Here is a 20504-nt window from a genome sequence, read left to right as displayed (position 1 = left end):
TTCTTTCTTTCTTTCTTTCTTTCTTTCTTTCTTTCTTTCTTTCTTTCCTCCTTCTCTCCCTCTCTATTCCCTTTCCTTTCTCTTCTTTCCTTTCCCTCCCTCCTTTTCCTTTTCCTTTTCCTTTTTCCTTTTCCTTTTCCGGTTCCTCCCCTCCCCTCCCCCCCTTCTCTCCCCTCCTCCCCTTCCCTCCCCTCCCCTCCTCTCCTCTCCTCTTCTTTCACATGTAAATGTTGATCTTGACCCAGTAATTGATGTCAGTCCATGATGGGTTGAGACCTCGTGTAATTTGGAGAACAGTGAAGATTCCTAGATGAGGGGAATTATTTCTGACATTTCTGTTGTAAATACAAGGGAAAATTGTATTATGTATTATTGTATAAACATTTAATTTATATACCAAGTTGGAACTTTATTTCCATTCTCTGAAATTGGGATGAGTTATCATGCATGTCTCAGAACGTTTGAAAGTTCATCCCTTGCCCATTGCCTGACTTCCAGTTACAGGGGCTGAGCCTCCATTAGACTGCTTAACAGGAAGAACCATGGCAAGCTGTGTCTCTGTCAGCTATGATTGCTAATCCCTGAATAGCCCTGATAAGAGTTCACCTGGATGATGAATATACCTTGAAGTGTAGGTTTTTATGTAGACATTTTATTTTTATTTTTTAAAAGATTTTATTTTTAAGTAATCTCTACACTCAACATGGGGCTCAAACGTGCAACCCCAAGAGTCGCATGCTCTACCAACTGAGCCAGTCAGGCACCCCTTAATAAAAGTAAGCTCTACACCCAGTGTGGGGCTTGAACTCTTGACCCCAAGATCAAGAGTTAACATGCTGTACTGACTGAGCCAGCCAGGTGCCCCCTTATGTAGAAATTTGACATTAACCTAGTGTAGATTCCAATCTTCAGTGTATAGTGGAAAAGAAAAATGTCCCTGAATTTCAGACGATCGCTACCCCCAAGAAACTGTGTATCAAATGTTTCATTCCAAACCATGATCTGTGCACAATGAAGATGTAAACTGTTCACTAATGATTTACTGTAGCCTGTGTTACCCTTATGCTTTTATTATTTCTTTTATTTAACATAACATTTTACATAACATTTTATTTTTCCGAGTTTTAACTTTGCAAAATTTAAATTCCAGCCATGTTATTTGAAATATAAACTAAAAAACAGCTTATTTTTTCTAACTCATGATGTATTAATAGCAATAGAAACACCTAATTTTGGGGTGGAGAATTAGTTTTCAAAGATTTTTCGTATTTTGTTTAAATTAAAAATTTCTCCGTGTTTTTAAGAAGACCGACTTCTATATTGCTTTTTCTGTTCATTATGAGCCATTATAATATTCTACTGTAACATTTCCTTTTAACTTTTTTTTCCCTTTTAGCTTTAGATAATTTTACTCCTTTCTGTTTTGTTCCATTTCTCTAATTTCTACAGGATTCCCAAATTTAAGAATCACTTTTAACATTGGGAAATTATACCTTTTTTAGTTAAAGTACTGACTGTGGGGTACGTACAGTACAACATTTAGGTTCAAAAGTAGGAGGGGAGGACAGCTTCTGACGTAAGGACCCTTTCCTTATGGGAAATTCCTTACAGGGAATCTCTTAAAATGCAGATACCACCTTCTTCTGCTAGGTGGCACTGTTCAGCTTTTAAAGACGCTGAGTTTTTGCAATAGTTAAGCGTTTGGGGCAGAAAGGTGGAGTGTAATGTGAAGATCTCAGATTCAGTTTGCTCTCAGATATATGTAGTAAATGGCTTTTAGACTCTCTGCAATTTATTCAGTGGTATTTCTTCTCCCACCCCTTTGCTCCCAGGGAGAGTTGGACCAGGAACGACTGACCAGGCAGCAGGAGCTCACGGCCTTGTACCAGATGCAGCACCTTCAGTACCAGCAGTTCTTGATACAGTAAGAGCAGTAATGCTGTAGGTGGCAGTGCAGAATTCAGAGTGCCTTTAGGTAGAATTTCCTGAGTTGCACCTTTCACAGCAGAGAACTAAGAGTTGATAGGATACTTCAGGTACCCATCTAGTGACATGTTACCACTATGTATTTGGAGTTTGGTCTTATCTTCTTATTACCTACCATAAATTTGCAGAAAATGATATATAACTGTAATCTTGCAAGCTCTTTGCCTTCTAAAGCAAGAAACAACAAGCATTTTAAGACTCAAACGCCTCCTAAATGGCTGGCTCAACTGTGAACGTCACAGAGAAAAAACATAGATGAGAGGGCAGGAAGAAGTAAAGATTTCTACTGTTAGTAGTGGTGTGGAATGATAGCAGAATCACTTAGATTGTGTGTCCCTTTGGTAGAGGAAGTAGGATTTGCCGTCATCTAGTGCAAAGATTGGCAAACCAGCTTGGTACCTGTTTTTATGAGCAGAGTTTTAATGGAACATAGCCACACCCATTTGTATATTGTCTGTGGCTGCTTTTGCACTACAGCAGAAGAGTTGAGTAGTTGCATATGGCCTACAAACTTAAAATATTTACCGTCTGGCTCTTTACAGATAAAAATTGTCTACCTCTGATCTAGTGGGGGAAAAAAAAAACCCAGATTTTCCAAGCTGAAACAAATTTTGAGAATTTTTATACAAGTGATTTTAGTTTTGGAAAGGGTGCTTCATTTGGAAATAGCTATTAGTTTGACTCTGTTTTTTTAAAAAAGTTTTTTTTAACGTTTAATCAGTTTTGAGAGAATGAGAGACAGAGCATGAGCTGGGGAGGGGCAGAGAGAGAGAGGCACAGAATCCGAAGCAGGCTCCAGGCCTTGAGCTGTCAGCACAGAGCCCAACATGGGGCTCAAACCCACAAACCACAAGATTATGACCTGAGCTGAAGTCAGACGCTTAACCAACTAAGCCACCCGGTTTCCCTGAATCTGTTTATTTTTCACTTGTTTTCTGATGAAAGGCTATTATTTTCAGAGAGTTTGCCAGTTTTTGACATTTTGTGATTTTTTTTTTTCTATCCTCTTATAGACAACATGCTGAGGATATATATGTTGTCTATAAGTTCAGTTCTTTCTAGGATGAAGTAGACAATTTTCTGTGTAACTGTCGTTATCATGAAGCGTTGTTAAAATATATTTGATAGCTCTTTCTCATGGTATTTTTGGGGGGTGGTGGACTGGCCTTTTAGTGTCTTTAGTGTCTTTTAGTGTCTTTAGTGTCTCAGTAAAGTGCACTAAATGTGGATAGACAGGTTATGCTTTATTTTACTTTTTGAAGACAACAATATGCGCAGGTTTTGGCTCAACAACAGAAAGCAGCCCTGTCTTCGCAGCAGCAGCAACAGTTGGCACTTCTTCTCCAACAGTTCCAGGCTCTGAAGATGAGGTTGGTGGTCACTCCATGATGGGTCATGTACGTGTGTGTGTGTGTGTGTGTGTGTGTGTTTGTGTGTGTGTGTTTGTGTGTGTGTGTGTGTTAAAGAGAAGAAAGGAAATTTTGGTATCGTGTGAACTCTGATATCAAAATACCCACACACAACACATTTTTGTGTATTGTGTATAAAAACAGGATATAGTTTTTAAGAATAATAATCTGTCAATGAAGCATTTTTAGTCTCTTTACTCATAGAGGATAAATTTGGAATAGTAACCAAGGAATAAAGAAAACGTTTGAGAAGTAGTGTATTCTTATAGAACCAGCAATAAAAAAATTATAGTCTAGAAGTTTAATCTCATTTCACCCATGGTATGTCAAAAGAGATATGAACATTGCCACACAGAGTTAAAATTTTCCAGAACCCAAAAGCCTTTAAGATAAGTCTGAGGAAAAGGAAATTATGCTTGAAGCCTTAAATTTCTATTATAGATTTCAGATTATCATTCAGTGTATTTCCTTCAAGTGTATCGCTGACTGTCCTAAAAACCTTACTGTCCAATTTAACCAAAGCCTTTCACATTTCTCTTTTGAGTCATAACCCATCTTGTGGGGAAAGCAGGTTAGGTAGGTGGTAAGGTACCAGTTTAGACCCTGGGAGGCTGAAGGACTTGGTTGACATAATACACAGAAAACTTCAGAGATAGAAAAAAATGAAGCCTTTTGACTTAAGGTCTGTGGGTTTTTCATTATAACATGCTGTCTCTATGACTTCTACTGGCTTTTTATTCTGGGGTGTTTTTTGTTTTTTGGTTTTTTTTTTCAAGACAGTCGGTATATTCATTATTTAGAAATCAACATTTGTTAATACCTTGACTCCAGAAGTGGGATGAATGTGCCTCTTTGTTCCTCTCCTAAATGCTTTTTTGGTAGTGTTGTATTTTAGTTAAAACAGTGAAGGAGTTTTCTGGCCATATTGCCTGGAAAACCTACAAATCATGTAGAAATTTCTCTTTTATTTATTTATTTTTTTTGCAAATGACAAGAACACGTGAATTTTTTTATTTCCTTTTTGCAGAATATCTGATCAGAACATCATTCCTTCAGTAACTAGGTCTGTGTCAGTGCCAGATACTGGTTCTATCTGGGAGCTTCAGCCAACAACCTCACAGCCTACAGGTAAAAATTTAGATTCACCTTTAGTATAGCTCCAAGGATTTAGACTCTTACTTTGTAATTCAGTTTTTAAAAAATGTGTCCGTTTTTGAACCATTTTATTTTTGAACCATTTTATATTGAATACTAACAAAGAGTCTCATTAGACCCCAGAAAAGGACTGAAAATACTGTTGAAACTATACTGTTAAAGATTTGCTAAAAGTCTTTAGTAGATAAATTTCATGAATTTGAGCTAGCCTCTCTTTTTTGTGTTCCTCTAATTGGTGTGGGAAAGTGTTTTAAATTTTGATTGATTTATTCTGCCAGAGTAAAAAAAAAAAAGCTTTAGTAAAAACATCTCTTCTTTTGAGTGAAGGGTTAATACATAGCTTAACACTCCAGGTACCCAGAAGTTTTGGGATGAGAAAAGCCTGCTTTATTTTATTGAAAAAATTTTTGATGTTTGTTTAATTTTGAGAGAGAGAGAGCGCGCACGCGAGCAGGGGAGGGACAGAGAGAGGGAGACACAGAATATGAAGCAGGCTTCAGGCTCTGAGCTGTTAGCACAGAGCCCAATGCAGGGCTCAAAATCACGAGCCATGAGATCATGATCTGAGCCTAAGTCGGACGCTTAACCGACGAAGCCACCCAGGCACCCCGAGGAAAGCTTGCTTTAAAGTGAACACCCTATTTCATTCTCTGATCTTTTTACATCAAATTAGGAAATTTGGGGCTGAGATTTTTTTTGTTGTTTAAAGCCTTGATATTGCTGGAACACTTTTGGTTTTTAATGTCTGATACCTGCAGAAGTAGGTAGTTTGAGTGAACCATAGACAAATCCTTACAAGAGATTATAGTTAATGTTGACAATTCTCAGGAACCATGGGCATTGGTAGATTTTTCTTTTCTTTCTTTCTTTTTTTAATGTTTATTTTTTAGAGAAAGAGAGCACAAGCGGGGAAGGGCAGAGAGAGACACACACACATATAGAATCTGAAGCAGGCTCTAGGCTCTGAGCTGTCAGCACAGAGCCTGATGCAGGGCTCAAACTCACAAGATTGGCGGATTTTTCTTAGAGCCATTGAGCTATTCAGGCTATAGTTCTTTTACTAACATTGATCTTGGGGATTATAGCAGGAGAAGGACTGATTATCATCAACTTTTCCTGCTCTGTGTACTTGATTTTTTTTGGTAGTCATTTATAGTTGTGATGTTAAAATATTCTCCAATGTTGGGAGAAGTATTTTTAAGTACCTTATTGAACAGTTTCTTTTTGGGTATGATACAGTCAAGGCCCTTTAAAATTGTCCATTGGTTTTATACAAACAATAATTTATAGTATAGAAATAGGAGTGTAGGGAATAGAGAATGCTGAAAAGTGGTGTCCGTGGACCTTTTGCTGGCAGTAGGAAGGCAGACTCAGAAGACTTTATCTATTTGTTTACTTCTGCATTTGACCCTGTGCTGCCTTTCAGGTCAGCAGGACCCATTGTGATTTGTGAGACTTGCCCAGCTTTTCCAGAGGCCTCCCCTCCTCCAGCTGTACCTCTTTCTCTTTGGCATGAAATTCATATAACATAAAATTAACGATTTAAGAAAATTAAAAAATTTTTTTTGATGTTTATTTATTTTTGAGAGAGAGAGACAGACAGATAGGCAGACAGCATGAGCTGGGGAGGGGCAGAGAGAGAGGGGGAGACACAGAATCCGAAGCAGGCTCTAGGCTCTAAGCTGTCAGTACAGAGCACGACACAGGGCTTGAAGCCACAAACTGAGTGATCATGACCTGAGCCAAAGTCGGATGCTCAACTGACTGAGCCACCTTGGTGCCCCAAGAAAAATTTTTTAATGCTTATTTATTTTTGAAAGACAGAGAGAGAGAATGAGCAGGAGAGGGGCAGAGAGAAAGGGAGACACAGAATTTGAAGCAGGTTCCAGGCTTTGAGCTATCAGACAGAGCCTGATGTGGGGCTCAAACTCATGAGCCACGAGATCATGACCTGAGCCCACATTGGACGCCTAACAGACTGAGCCACCCAGGCGCCCCCAAATTAATCATTTTTAGATGAACAATTCAGTGGCATAGAACACATTCACAGTATCATGCAACTACTCAGTTCTCTCCAGTTTCACAGTTACATACCTCTCTTGACCCCACTCCTCTTGGTTTGCGATAAGAGGTTGTATGGCTACTGGGAATACTGTGGGCTTTAGGGTCTAATGCACTGGGATTTAAATCCTGGCATGGCCATGTGCATGGTATGTGTCCTTGGGAATGTTACAGAACTACCCCCAACCCTTAGCATGTTCATCAGTAAGAATGGGGTGTGTGAACAGAAGTAGGGTTTTTGAGGATGAAATTAGTTTCCCAGTACATGCCTGGTAATTTCTTTTCTTCCAGATGTGTTGAAGGATACTGATTTAAACCAGAGCCCATATGCAGTTCAGTCTACCTAAAAGCAGCCCAGATTTGTATGATGGAGCTTATTCAGGGACAGGGAAATAGCTTTTTTCATTATGCTTGTGGAAATGTGACCATGTACATAAGCTCTGATATTCCTCATTTTAACCCTTGTTGTCTTACAGTTTGGGAAGGTGGTAGTGTATGGGATCTTCCCCTTGACACCACGACTCCAGGACCTGCCCTTGAACAGCTTCAGCAGATGGAGAAGGCCAAAGCTGCAAAGGTCTGAACCTCATTCTTCTGTAATGAAGCATGCTTTCCAGCTGTCAGACACAGGGATTTGTTTACTGACATCTCTGTCTCTCTGGCCACTTAGACTTTGCCCTGTTAGTTTACTGTACTTACCTGTTATAAGCACGTTCGTATTCTAACCTTATTATTCCCTTTTCTCCCAGAAAAGCCTCAAATAATTAAAATTAGCAAGTTTAAATTAAATCAATTTAAATTGGTTGGTTAACCCATTTATGATTATGATTATATGGATACTTTAATTACATTATTCATGGTGTAAACACCTGTTACAAATACTAAAACCTAAGAAAATATACACTGCATTCTTATTAGACCCTTGATTTATGGCTTGAATTCCCACACCGAATCTTTATAGTGATGTTAGTTTATATTTCTTAGTGTCTCCAGACATGTGGCTGAAAAGTTCCAACATTAACATTAGATTCTATGTTCCATTCACATTTTCTGGAGGAGCAAGGAATCTTGCCAGCTGAGGATGTCTTATCAAACACTTATGTCATTGTAATGACTTTTGGGTTCTCATTCCTCAGGGAAAATCTCGTTCCTATTTTATACTTAATGTGTTCTTATCCTCTGCAGTAGTGACAGTCTCCTTAGAGTGCCCAGAATGTAGAAAGGGTTCATGGTCAGAGTCTGTCTCCATAAACAAGTGAGAGACCATAATTCAAATAATTCTTGAGAGTTTTCTAGTACTGTAGTGCTTTGTGCTGGGAACACGTGGGATAAAGGATAGGAATTTGCAGTCTTTTGTGTCTGGGGTATGTGTGTTGAAGGAGCGAGGGCAATGACAATCAGGCAAGTAACACAGTTACAAAATAATACCTACTCTCACCCACTTAGGTGGGCATCATGAATTGGGCGACACTGCTGATGGACAGAAATACATACACTAATTTCCAGTTGAAGAATAGTAGAATCTAACCCACTTGAAAGAAATAATTCCTGTAATGGCTCAGAAATGCCTGAGAACATACTGGTTCAGGAAGCAGCTAAATAATTTGGTCTGGCTTGGAGCCATGGTGTGTCTGAGGGATACATGATGAGAAGGCTAAGATGAGGCAGGCCAGTCATGAGCGCCCTTACACATGTCATGTTAGAGAGTAAGGATTTATTTTCAAGGTGAAGGATGATGTTAAATGTAAGCCCGGGAGTGATTTTTTTTTTTTTTTTTTTTTTTTTTGGTGGAGCTTAAGATGTTGTGCTGGGGAATGTGGGCAAAACTGTATGCTGGGAAGACAAGTAAGGGACTCTTAAAATGTGGTTGAGAGAGTGAAGGCTCAGGGGCGCCTGAGTGGCTCAGTCAGTTGAGCATCTGACTCTTGGTTTTGGCTCAGGTCATGAGATCAAGCCCTGCATTGGGCTGTGTGCTGACAGTGAGGATCCTGCTTGAAATAGATTAATTAATTAATTAATTCATTCATTCATTCTCTTTCCCTCCCTCCCTCCCTCCCTCCCTCTGTCCCTGTCCCCTGCTCATGCATGTGCTTGCCTACTGCCTCTTAAAAAAAAAAAAAAAAAAAAAAAAAAAAGGAAGTGAAGGCCTGAAATGTACGTGTGGCCGTGGCCGTGGGCTGGGCTTGGAGACTAGGGCCTGGGTTGAGCTGGTATCTCAGAACCGTAAATGATAGAATTTGTTAAGTGGTAGTTCTTCAAATTTTAAAGAACTCTGTGATTCATGCTACCAGCTTTATAACATTGCTGTTGAAGCCTAACAGTGTAGACACTTCAGTCAGAAAATCTTCAGTACATGTGAAGAAAATCAGTAGATCTTCAGTCAGAAAATCCTTTGTTAGAGATGAGCAAAGAGGTGCTGCCCCAAAAGAATTCTGACGTGACTCTTGTATTGGCCACTTTCACCCATCCCTAGAAGATCAGGTATGGTAGTGTGGAGCGAGGAGGCAGGTAAATGTCAGGGAGAGTGCATTCAATTTGGAAGAGCAGAACACTGTTCTGCTTATTGGGACATATCAGAGCTTAGTTCTCGTTTTTCTTTTTTGAAGTTTATTTTTTGAGAGAGAGAGAGAGCGAGCACGAGTGGGAGAGGGGGAGGAGAGAGAGAGAGAGAATATGAGAATGAGACTATCCTAAGCAGGCTCTGTGCTGTCAGCACAGAGCCCGCTGTGGGGCTCAAACTCATGAAGCCATGAGATCATGACCTTAGCCAAGATCAAGAGTCAGACGCTTAATCAACTGGGCCACCCAGGTGCCCCCAGAGCTTAGTTCTTACAGAGCTGGTTTCATCACTCAGCTGCAGTACAGGCACCTGTGAGTGGTGTAGTGTCTGCACCTTCCAGTTTCTCTTAATGGCAGTGGTCAGTCATGTTGGAGTGTTTCTGTGCTTGGCTTTAAGTTTCTAAGAGTATTTTCATGTCATCACAGCTAGAACAGGAGAGAAGAGAGGCAGAAATGAGGGCAAAACGGGAGGAGGAGGAGCGAAAGAGGCAAGAAGAACTCCGGAGACAACAGGAGGAAATCCTTCGGAGGCAGCAGGAGGAAGAAAGGAAGAGGCGGGAAGAGGAAGAGCTCGCCCGAAGGAAACAGGTATACCTTGGAGAGCGCCGACCCCAGCATTAGCCCTAGACCAGATTCATGGTTCTCAGAGACGGTCTCTTGAAGTTGGGAAGGAGTTAACAGCCGGATCGAGATTAGAAATTTAGGAGAGTCACTTCCTTTAGAATAAATGTCTGTTACCCACTAGCAGCCCCTGCTGCTAGTTTCAGTCCGGGTAGATCTGGAGTTGCTTTTTTTTTTTTTTTTTTTTTTTAATATTTTTCAGTTAGATTTCAGAAGTAACTAAGTCTTTGCTTATTTATTTATTTATTTGTTTGTTTGTTTGTTTCTTTTTATTTACTTATTAGAGAGAGAGCAGGGGAGAGGGGCAGAGAGAGGGAGAGAGAGAAAATCTTAAGCAGGCTCCACACTCAATGGGAAGCTCGACTTAAGTATTTATGACCAGTGTCGAATGGTTTTCATGTATTTTAACCACTTATGTATCTTTTTTTGTGAATTCTCTTTTCATTTGCTTGACCTGTTTCTCTGTTGGGATTTTTTACTTATCCCAGTTGAAAGAATCCACTCTGAAATAGCTCCTAAGTGCAGTGTTATCTCACATTTCATCCCATTGTTGGCCCCAAGAAGTACTCTGTGAAAAACAAAAAGGTCCATGCTGAAATTAGATCTGAACTACTAATACTTCTTAGAGTTACATTCTACACTAGCTTGTAAGGGCTCTAAGAAGTATTGCAGTAAAGAAATCAGTTGAATCCTGTGTTGCTCAGTATTTCCTAAATTATTTTGACGATGAGACCCTTTTCTGTGTACTTGCGACTTTGTTCTTCAGAATACGTTCTAGAATACATGGCTTTACTCAGTACTTCTGACTAGAGAGCTTATTCCTACGACACCAGGCATTTTGGATTGCTATGGTGATTTGATCTGTGTTCTAGGTTCCCGATTGAATGATTGATTGATTGATTGATAGATAAAGGAGGACTAATGGTACCAGCAGAGAAACCAAAGTGTGAGGCCTCATGTGGCCCTTTCTGGGGTTAATCAGTAAATGATGTAGCTAATGTAGAATCCAGGGTAGACTCTCATTATAGTGCTGTGTAACTACTAATACTTCAAATACAAATTATTTTAATGGTTGATATGTCTGTCTCCTAACTCACATACTTACTTTTTACTCTAGATCCTGATTATATCCTTTTTATATTTACTGTTAAAGAACCTTAGCACATAGTCTATTTCTTTTCAAATTATAATGGGATATATTGAGATCCAGAGTTTTTCTCTCTCTTCCTCTCTCTCCCTCCTTCCCTTGTCCTCCCTCCCCCCCCACACCTTTTTTTTTTTTTTTTTTAATTTAGGAAGAAGCTCTGCGACGTCAAAGGGAACAAGAAATTGCATTAAGGCGACAGCGAGAAGAGGAAGAAAGACAACAGCAAGAAGAAGCTCTTAGGAGACTGGAAGAGAGGAGGAGAGAAGAGGAGGAAAGGCGGAAGCAGGAGGAGTTGTTACGCAAGCAGGTGACACCTGGCTTGCTCTTCTCATTGCTTCTTTGAAGCTAGGGTTTGTGATTAGAAAGTGTTTGGATGTGAGGATGGCCTGTTGACTTAAAATTACCGTGAGACCTAACTGACTCTTACTACTTTTATGATGACTGTTCCACATGTAATTATAAAAGCTGAATGAAATCTCAAAGAACCAAGAAACCCTCAGAATACTGGACAGAAATCTAAAGGCCTTTAAAATACCAGCTGTGAGATCTGCAAGTTCACTGCTTCTGCTTGAGGGTGCTCTGCACTTTTTTAAAGTGCACTGTTCAGTGCTGCGTGGTATTTTCACAGGCTATGAGCAGTCACCACTATCCAGTCCCAGGCCAGCCAGGCCATTCTGCCTCTGCAGCCAGCCAGAACCCCTAAAGCATTTCCTTTTAATGTTTAAGAACTTTGTTGTTTTTTTTTTTTAATTTAGGAGACTTTATTTTTAGAACAGTATTAGATTTTCAAAAACGTTCGGTTGATAATATGGTTTCTTCTAGTATTATCTTACGTTAGTACGGTACATTTGTCAACAGTAAACCAATGTTGATCCATTATTTTAAACTAAAGTCTATGGTTTTTTCACATTTCCTCAGTTTCCCCCCAATGTTCTTTTTCTGTTCCCAGATCCCAAATCCAAAATAGTACATTTAGTTGTCTCCTTAGCTGCTTCTTCACTGTGACAGTTTTTCAGGCTTTCCTTGTTTTTGATGACTTTGACAGTTTTAAGGAATAATTAATGGTCAGTATTAGGTTAACCCTCTATTGGAATTTATCTGACGTTTTTCTCACAATTAAACTGAGGTTATGGGTATTTGTAAAGTAGATCACACAAAGGCAAAGTGCCATTTTCATCATCCTCTATCAAGGGTGCATGTTATCAACATGACTAATGACTACTGGTGTAGACCTTGGTCACCTGGCTGCGGCCATGCTTGTTTGTTTTCTCTGCTGTAAAGTTACTCTTGTCCCCACGTACTGTACTCTCTGGAAGGAAATTACTATGGGCAATCCACACTTCTAGGTGTAGATTGACGCAAGCTGGAGATAACCTGCTTTTGGCTAAATTCTGGATTGAAACTCTGAACAACCTAAATATAATTAGAGGTAGAGAGCCTCAAGGGTAGATTGTGTATTGATTTGTCATTTGGTTTATTCATTTAACAGTTAACATGTTTGGTTGAGGTACTGTATGCCGCTTACTGGGCATGTTTCTCTGGTAGAGTGTGAAACTTTTAAAGAAATTGTTTCTGTCCTCAGAAGTTCACAGGCTATGTTGGTGATGATTGTACAAGAAATAAATGCCACAGTTAGGATACATCAGCTGCAACACCAAAGTATTCACCTAAAAATAGTTGTTTTTTTTATTATTAAATATAATTTGTTGTCAAATTGGTTTCCATACAACACCCAGTGCTCATCCCAACAGGTGCCCTCCTCAATGCCCATCACCCATTAAAATAGTTTAAACAACAGATCACATGTCAAGTAAGGCAGTTACGACTTGAGTAACTCAGAGGTGTCACATAGGATCCACGTCCTTTGCAGACTTCTGCTCTGTTTTTTAGGTGGGTTGACTTTTAACTTTAGATTTTTCATGTCCCGATTAGGCGTTTTGTATACCATATCCTTGGAAAGCCTGTAAGGGAATGGCCCTTCTCTTGTGCTTCTTTTGTTTCAGAAGAATGTCTTCTCTAAAAGCCTTCCAGCAGGCATCCCTTTGGCCTAAATCATATCACATGATTCTAGTTACATTGGAAGCAAAATCTGGCATTTTGGACCTCTGAGGTGACATAGAGGCTCTGTCTATAAGGAAGACGCCTAAAAGGAATGGTTGTTGGATAGGTAGAAATAATTGTTGACACAGGTGGTATAGGAGCAAACAGGAGGACAGGGTATAATTGGAGATCATGAAAAGGTGGGGGAGCAGGGAGGTGTCTGGGTGGTTCAGTTGGTTAAGTGTCTAAGTCTTGATCTCAGCTCAGGTCTTGATCTCAGAGTCGTCAGTTCAAGTCTTGCCTTGGGCTCCACGCTGGACGTGAAGGCTGTTTAAAAAAAAAAAGGAAAGAAAAAAGGCAGAGGGGAAGTCTGTCTCCTAAAGACTAGGGAAGTCATTCATAGAGTAGTTGACATCTGCCTTCAGTTTTGGAAAATGAAGGGGAATGTGCTATCAGGAAAAACACAGCATTGTAGACACAGTAAGCAGACTCTGTGGAGGAAGGTGAGGAGCGTTCCAGAGGGCATAGTGGAATGACTTTGAAGAAGGGAAGCAGAAGGAAAATGAGCCAAGGACAGGACAGAGTAGTAGAGGGAGGGACAATAGGTCAAGGAAAGATGTTCCAAAGGACCTGTGGGACCTCCAGAGGTGTGACTCAGGGATGGAATTTAAATGATCTTGTAAGGTTGCTCTGGTTCCACAACTGGGTGAGGCTTTCCTGGTAATCTGTCCTTGCAAGGTCCTGGTAGGTTTTCAAACTCAGCATCCTGAAAAGCTAACTCTGTCTTAACGGAGGAACAGTTGCCAGAAGCTTTGCTACAGTTGGCGGGTGATCTCTTAGATCAGTACTTACTACAAATGGTCAAAGTGACATTTCTTTTATGACGAAATTAGCAAATAAATTATAATTTTATCCTGTGAGCATTCTAGGCTTTTGTGGCTATTGTAAATAGATTTTAAAAGAAATCTTCTGTCTTACATCATCATAAACAAAGTTCCTGATTTTTCTGGTGTATCTATAGCTTTTTGACAAAAGCCTTCAAAAGTGATTCGGACTTTTTTTTTTTTTTTTTTTTTTTAAACAAATTTTATTCCCTTTTATTTTTCTTTCTGGGAAGGAGGAGGAGGCTGCAAAATGGGCCCGGGAAGAAGAAGAAGCCCAGCGTCGATTAGAGGAGAACCGGCTGAGAATGGAAGAGGAGGCGGCCCGACTCCGGCACGAAGAGGAGGAGCGGAAGAGGAAGGAGCTGGAGCTGCAGCGGCAGAAGGAGTTAATGCGCCAGAGGCAGCAGCAGCAAGAGGCCCTCCGGAGGCTGCAGCAGCAACAGCAGCAGCAGCAGCTGGCGCAAATGAAGGTGAAGCCCGGACGCCCACCACACACGCTGCTCGCCGGTGTTCGGAGGTGGATGCCAGCAGCGGCAGGAGCAGTGGCGCAGTGTGCTTTCTTTACTCTGAATGTTACCACTGTGGCTTCCTTTGTTTTTCCCCTAAGTAAGCTTCATGCCCAGTGTGGGGTCTGAACTCGCCACCCCAAGATCAAAAGTCACATGCTCTAGGGGCGCCTTGGTGGCTCAGTTGGTTGAGCGTCTAACTCTTGATTTCGGCTCAGATCATGATTTCAGGGTCGTAGGATCAAGCCCTATGTCAGGCTCTGTGCTGAGCATGGATACTGCTTAGGATTCTCTTCCCATCTCCTCCCCCTCCCCCTCCCCCTCTCCCTCTTAATAGCAGCCAGCTTAATAGCAGCCAGCAAGACTTGGTGACCTTCTGGAAATGAGGCACAGAGGGAGATCTGGGGAGGCTCCTAGAGAGGAAGCCTTTGGTGACCATAAAGTTGTGGCACGAGTGATGGAGTGAGAGTAATTGGGAGAGAGGGACAGCTTTGTGGCAGGGCCCACATAACTTTACACGGGGTCTGTGGTTAGCAGTGTGGTTTAGTGTGTTCTGTCTTCAGGGGTTCACAGGAGAAAGACATAGGAATGGGACACTCGAATGCAGAGTGGTGAGCGTAATGAGAGAGATGGCATCAGGCAGCGGTTCTCAGAGTATGAGCCCCTGGGAATTTGTTAGGAATGCAGATACTCAGGAGACCCACTCCAGAACCTCTTGGGGTGGGATGCAGCAATCTATGTTCAAACAAAGCCTCCAGGAGTTCTGATGCTTACTAAAATGTGAGAGCCACTGTCCACATGGGAAGTTGGGAAAGACTTGCTAGAAAATGATAACTTTTAAACTGAGGTATTAGGGAGGGAAAATTTAAAAAAAAAGAAAAGAAAAAGCCCAACAGGCAGTTTGGAGAATGGAGGGGGTTTTTGAGCGAGAAGACCTGGGGTGAGCAGAGGAATGAAGTTCAGAAACACTGTGGTACTTTGGGGGGAATTTAGAAAGTGGTTACTGTTGTTGGAGAGTGAGGTGTGAGAGAAGCGTGGGCAGGGTCCCGGTCACCGTGGCTTGTATATGCTCTATTAGAGAACCGGGACTTAAAGGCGTGTAAAACAGAGTGGGCCACTCGAGTGTTTTCAGCTAGGAAATAGCACCGTCAGATGTGCCGGAGCAAATCTAAGTGGAAGATGAATTTGGAAGGAGCAAAACGAGGTCAGCAGAGTGATTGCAAGGGGCTGATGGAGCAGTGCGGAAGGAGAAGGCAGCGATAATGGGATTGGAAAGGAGGAATTGAAGATAGCACCGATTATCGAGTGCTTGCTTTGTGTCAAGCACTGGACGCCAGCTTTCCGTACGTGACATCATTTCATCTTCACAGCCATGCTTAAAAGCTTAGGTGTGGATACCTGTGTTTTACCAGAGTAAAAATGTTCAGGAGCGAGAGCAGAGCCCTGTATTAGAACCCATATGTCTGTGTCTTCAGGGCCTGGAGGCCACGTCATAGAATATGGTGACTGATAAGAAGGTGGGGCTGAGGGGGAAGAAAAGTCACGGGTAACCTCCAGATCTCTGACTTCTCTGACTGTATCTGTTGTGTGTCTGGCTTTGGCTTGCTATCTTCCAATATTTTATAGATCAACATTCTGCACGAAGATAAAGAATTTGAGATTCAGTTATGAGGAATGGCTAAAGGCTCTCCTGAAAAAGGTTTTTTAAAGATGGTTTTATTGAGATACAGCTCACATACCGTATAATTAAACCAAAGTATACAATTCAGTAGTTTTAGTATATTCACAGATAAGTGCAACCATTACCACAGTGGACTTTAACATTTTCAATACCACCCTAGGCCCCTCCTCCAAAAATCCTTTGGCGGTCACACCCTACTCCCTATTCTCCCAGCCCAAAGTTACCCCTAACTTACTTTCTCTCTTTATAGGTTTGCCTGTTCTAGACATTTGAAATACATGGAATCATATAATCTACGTTCTTTTGTGACTGACTTCATTCAATTAGCGTAATGGTTTCAAGGTTCACTTACACTGTAGTATGGCTCAGTACTTCATTCCTTTTTATGGTTGAATAATATTCCATGGTATGGACATCCTGCATTTGTATTCATCAGTTGATGGACATTTGAGAGGTTTCTATCTTTTGGCTGTTGTGAGTATTGCTGCTATAAATCAATATTCACGGGCGAGCTTTTATGTAGTTGTATATACCTAGGAGTGGAATTGCTGGGTCATAAGAGAACTAGATTTGATGGTTTGTGGAACTACCAGACTATTTTCCAAAGTGGCTGCACCATTTTCCATTACCACCAGCAGTATATGGGGATTCACATATCTCCACATCCTCATTAATCCTTATTATCTGACTTTTTGATTATAGCCATTCTTGTAGGTGTGACATGATATCTCATTGTGGTTTTGGTTTGCATTTCTCTGATGACTAATGATGTCGAGCAATACTGGCCCTGAAAAATGAGTTGAGAAATGTTTCCTCTTCTGTACTCTGGGAGAGTTTGTGAAGAAGTGGTATTACTTCTTTAAATGTTCTGTAGAATTCGGCAGTTAAACCATTTGGCCTAGGTTTTTTTTTGTGGATAGTTGTTTGATTACTAATTCTATATATTTGCTTCTTAACAGGTCTATTTAGCTTGTCTGTTTCTTCTTGAGTAAGTTTTTGGTAGTTTGCATCTTTACAGTCTTTTTATTTAAGTTTATTCTGAGAAAGAGAGAAAGACAGTGCAAGTGGGGTGGGGGGTAGGAGTGGGCAGAGAGAGAGAGAGAGGGAAAGAGAGAGAATCCCCAGCAGGCTCTGTGCTGTCAGTGCAGAGCTGGACGTGGGGCTTGAACTCACAAACTGTAAGATCACAACCTGAGCCGAAATCGAGTTGACACTTAATTGACTGAGCCACCTGGGCAGCCCCATAGTTTATATTTTTATAGGAATCTGTCATCTTCACCTGGGTTATCTGAGTGGCAGACAGCTGGTGTTGGTATTCCTTTATATCCCTTTTTGTTTCTTTAAGATCAGCAGTGAGGTCCTTCTTTCTTTCCTGATTGTAATAATTTGAGTCTTCTCTCTTTTCTTGGACAGTCGAGCTAAGTTAATTTTGTTGATCTTTTTAAAGAACCAGCCTTTGATTCTACTGACCTGTTCCTATTATATCTGTTTAACTTCTCTAATTTTATTATTTTTTTCTGCTTGCTTTAAGTTTAATTTCCTCTCTTTTTCTAGTATTTTAAGGTGTAGCAGGTTAGTTTATTGATGTGACATCTTGTTCAGATGGTCATTTGCAGTTAGAAATTTCCCTCTAAGTATGGTTTAGGTGCTACCCATAAGTTTTGATTTGTTCTGGGACTCCTTGGTTATGTAGAAGTGTTTTGTTTAATTTCTACTGATTTGTGAGTTTCCAGAATTTCTTTTTTGTTACTTATTTCTCATTCATTGTGATCAGAGAACATACTTTATGTTTTTATTTTTATTTTATTTTACTTTATGTTTGTATTTTAAGTAGGCTCCATACCCAATGTGGGGCTTGAACTCATGACCCTGAGATCAAGAGTCACTCTACTGACTGAGCCAGCTAGGCACTGCTGTTTTTCCCTTTAAATGAATTATTGAAGTTAATATTATGTCTTAGGTTTTACCTTCATTAGATGTATCCTGGAGATCTTTCTTTGAGAAAAGAATGTATATTCTACTGTTGCTGGCTCGGGTGTTATATATAGATGTCTTTCAGGTCCAATTGGTTATTATAGTGTCACCTAGTTGCTTGTTGATCTCCACCTAATTGGTCTGTTTTTGAAAGTGGAATATTGAAGTAATGATGTCTTTATTTTTTAAAGGCAGAGGCATCCCTATTCTATTCTATTCTATTCTATTCTATTCTATTCTATGTTTTTAAATAACTCACATGTGTGAGTGAGCAGGGGAGGGCCAGACAGAGAGAGGGAGAGAGAATTCCAAGCAAGCTCCACACACAGCTTGGGGGCGGGGTGGGGGTGGGGGAGCAGTGCAAGGCTCGATCCCACGACTGAACCAAAATCTAGAGTCGATGCTCAACTGACTGAGCCACCCAGACCCCCTAAGATTTTCTCCTTTTTGGCTTTCAGCATTTTTACCATAGTAATGTCTAATTATGGATCTCTGTGTTTATCTTGTTATAGTTAAGCTTCCTGGATGTATAAATTAATGTTTTAAAATAAATTTCAGCCATGGTTTCTTCAGATATTTTTTCTGCTCCTTTCCTCTCCTGCTACTTGTATTGTGCACATGTTGGTGTGCTCAGTGATGTTTCCCATTTCTCTCAGGCTGTCTTCGTTTCTCTTCATTCTTTCTTTCAGTCGGTTTTTTGGATTGTGTGATCTCTGTTGATCTGCAAGTTTCATTAATTTCTTTGACCAGTTCAGATATACTTTTAGTTCCTCTAGCGATTTCTCATTTTAGTTACCCGGCTTTCAAACTCCAGGATTTCCTTCTGGTCTAGAAATAATCTTTATCACTTTATTGCTATTCTTTGTTTTGACATTGTCATCATGCCTTCCTTTACCACTTCAGTCAAGGTTTTGTTTAGTTCTCTGAACGTATTTATAAAACTTGGATGTTTTTGTTAAATCTGACATCTGGTCACTTTTGTAGGTGGTTGCCAGCTTCTTTCCTGGCGTATAGGCCATTCTTTCTTGTCGCTTTACAGTTCTCATATTATTTTGTTGGAAACTGGACTTGTTTTTGATAATATGTTGTAGGAACTCTGTTTACTGGTCCTGCAAGCCCCATCATTGTTTTGTGCCTGACTGAATTAATTTAGTGACGTCCCAGTCTCTCACTGCCTCCCCAACAGGGTGGATGGAAATCTGCTGCTGCTCCTCAGGCATGCCCACGGTCACTCTGGGATCCCTGGTTTTGGCAGGACTCTTTGATTATCTTTTTCTAGCTTTGTCTGTAGCTTTGTCTAACTGTTAACCTCCACTGATTGCTACCTGCATTGCTTTCCTGTTCTCAGAAGTGCCCTGGGGCGTAGATTGCTTCACCAACTGATCCAGTGAAATTCAGGCTTCTTTGAAGAGACACTTCCTGAGGTCTATTTTTGAGATTGTTTCTGACCCCAGGAGAACCTCTTTCGGCAATTTCCTTGGTTCCCTGAGACAGAGTAGGGGCCCGCAGTTTAACCTGTGCATGTCCAGTAAATCTACTGATCTCCTCCCGGTTGCCTTTCACCCAGCCTCCACTGTTCTTAAAAGCGCCCTTTGGCTTGGACTTCTCATTCTCCGCAGTCTGTTACGAATAAAGTCCGTTCCTTTAGGAAGAGGTCCGGAACTCTGCATATTCCCATCTGTTCCTCTCACCTCCACCCCAAGGCAAAAGTATGAGTCACAGCTCTGGCGCTGGTGACAGTGGTGTGCTTTTCTAAGTGGTACTCTGCTTAGGAATTGAGCCCTTGGGGGAGGGACAGCGGCCTCGATTTTGCTTGGCTTGGCTCTGCCGGTGGTATGGTAGCCTTTTGAGTCAGGGCAGTGGCACTCAGGACCCTAGTAGCCCTGGTGGCACTGTACTCAAGGGAGTTTCCATTCCACAAGTTGGGGGCTGGGCATAAGAAGCCCCCCCCCCCCCCCCCCCGCTGTCCTTGCCGGTGCCTTCACCTTTGCAGCAGGTAGCTGTAGCCAGGAGGGGACATGCTGGTGTTGTGCTCTTTGTAAGAAGCTGGCCCACCAACTGGGCTTGACAGGGACAGGGGGCCTGTGTTCTGAGCTACGCTCATCTGGAGTGGCGCTTCTGTCTGGCTGAGCTGGGAGTCAGGAGAGAGTGGACGGATCTCGGTGCAAGTACCGCAGACTCTCAGTTCTTACCGAGTTTTACCAGGTTTTCTTGAAGACCTGTTTCTTCGTATTCTTGTATGTTCACTTCCAGAGGCTTTAAGTAATTTTTTGAGAAGCAACTTTCACCCATTTTGCTGGGGAGAGGGTCTGCAGAGCACTTTGTACTATCCTAGCAGAGGTGTAATGGTTATCTTTCAAAATAAAGTACAGTGATGGAAAGTAAGGTAGCAATATCATGGCAGAAAAAAATAGTAAATTTTCTTACCTCAGTGAAAGATACGAGGCATTCAGGTGATAAAGAATGTGCTGAACTCCCTAT

At 41.1% G+C, this 20504-nt stretch overlaps 1 protein-coding gene across 9 annotated transcripts in view; it reads left to right on the top strand.

Annotated features, from left to right (window-relative positions):
• The window catches only part of GIGYF2 (GRB10 interacting GYF protein 2), a 150000-nt gene that overhangs the window by 108115 nt on the left and 21381 nt on the right, over positions 1-20504 (top strand). For all 9 annotated transcript variants that reach the window (XR_007454242.1, XM_049614665.1, XM_049614666.1 and 6 more), the window contains 7 exons: positions 1833-1924; positions 3249-3356; positions 4423-4523; positions 7088-7188; positions 9597-9758; positions 11087-11245; positions 14096-14332. Coding sequence is in view for 8 of the 9 variants with exons in the window: in XM_049614665.1 (XP_049470622.1) it covers positions 1833-1924; positions 3249-3356; positions 4423-4523; positions 7088-7188; positions 9597-9758; positions 11087-11245; positions 14096-14332 (960 nt within the window). In the remaining variant the exon portion in view is untranslated. The remainder of the gene's footprint in view (positions 1-1832; positions 1925-3248; positions 3357-4422; positions 4524-7087; positions 7189-9596; positions 9759-11086; positions 11246-14095; positions 14333-20504) is intronic.

The sequence above is a fragment of the Panthera uncia genome (genome assembly GCF_023721935.1).
Source record: "Panthera uncia isolate 11264 chromosome C1 unlocalized genomic scaffold, Puncia_PCG_1.0 HiC_scaffold_3, whole genome shotgun sequence".
Classification (NCBI taxonomy): Eukaryota; Metazoa; Chordata; class Mammalia; order Carnivora; family Felidae; genus Panthera; species Panthera uncia.
The sequence above is the reverse complement of the archived record's forward strand: the minus strand, read 5'-3'. Positions and strand labels throughout refer to the sequence as shown.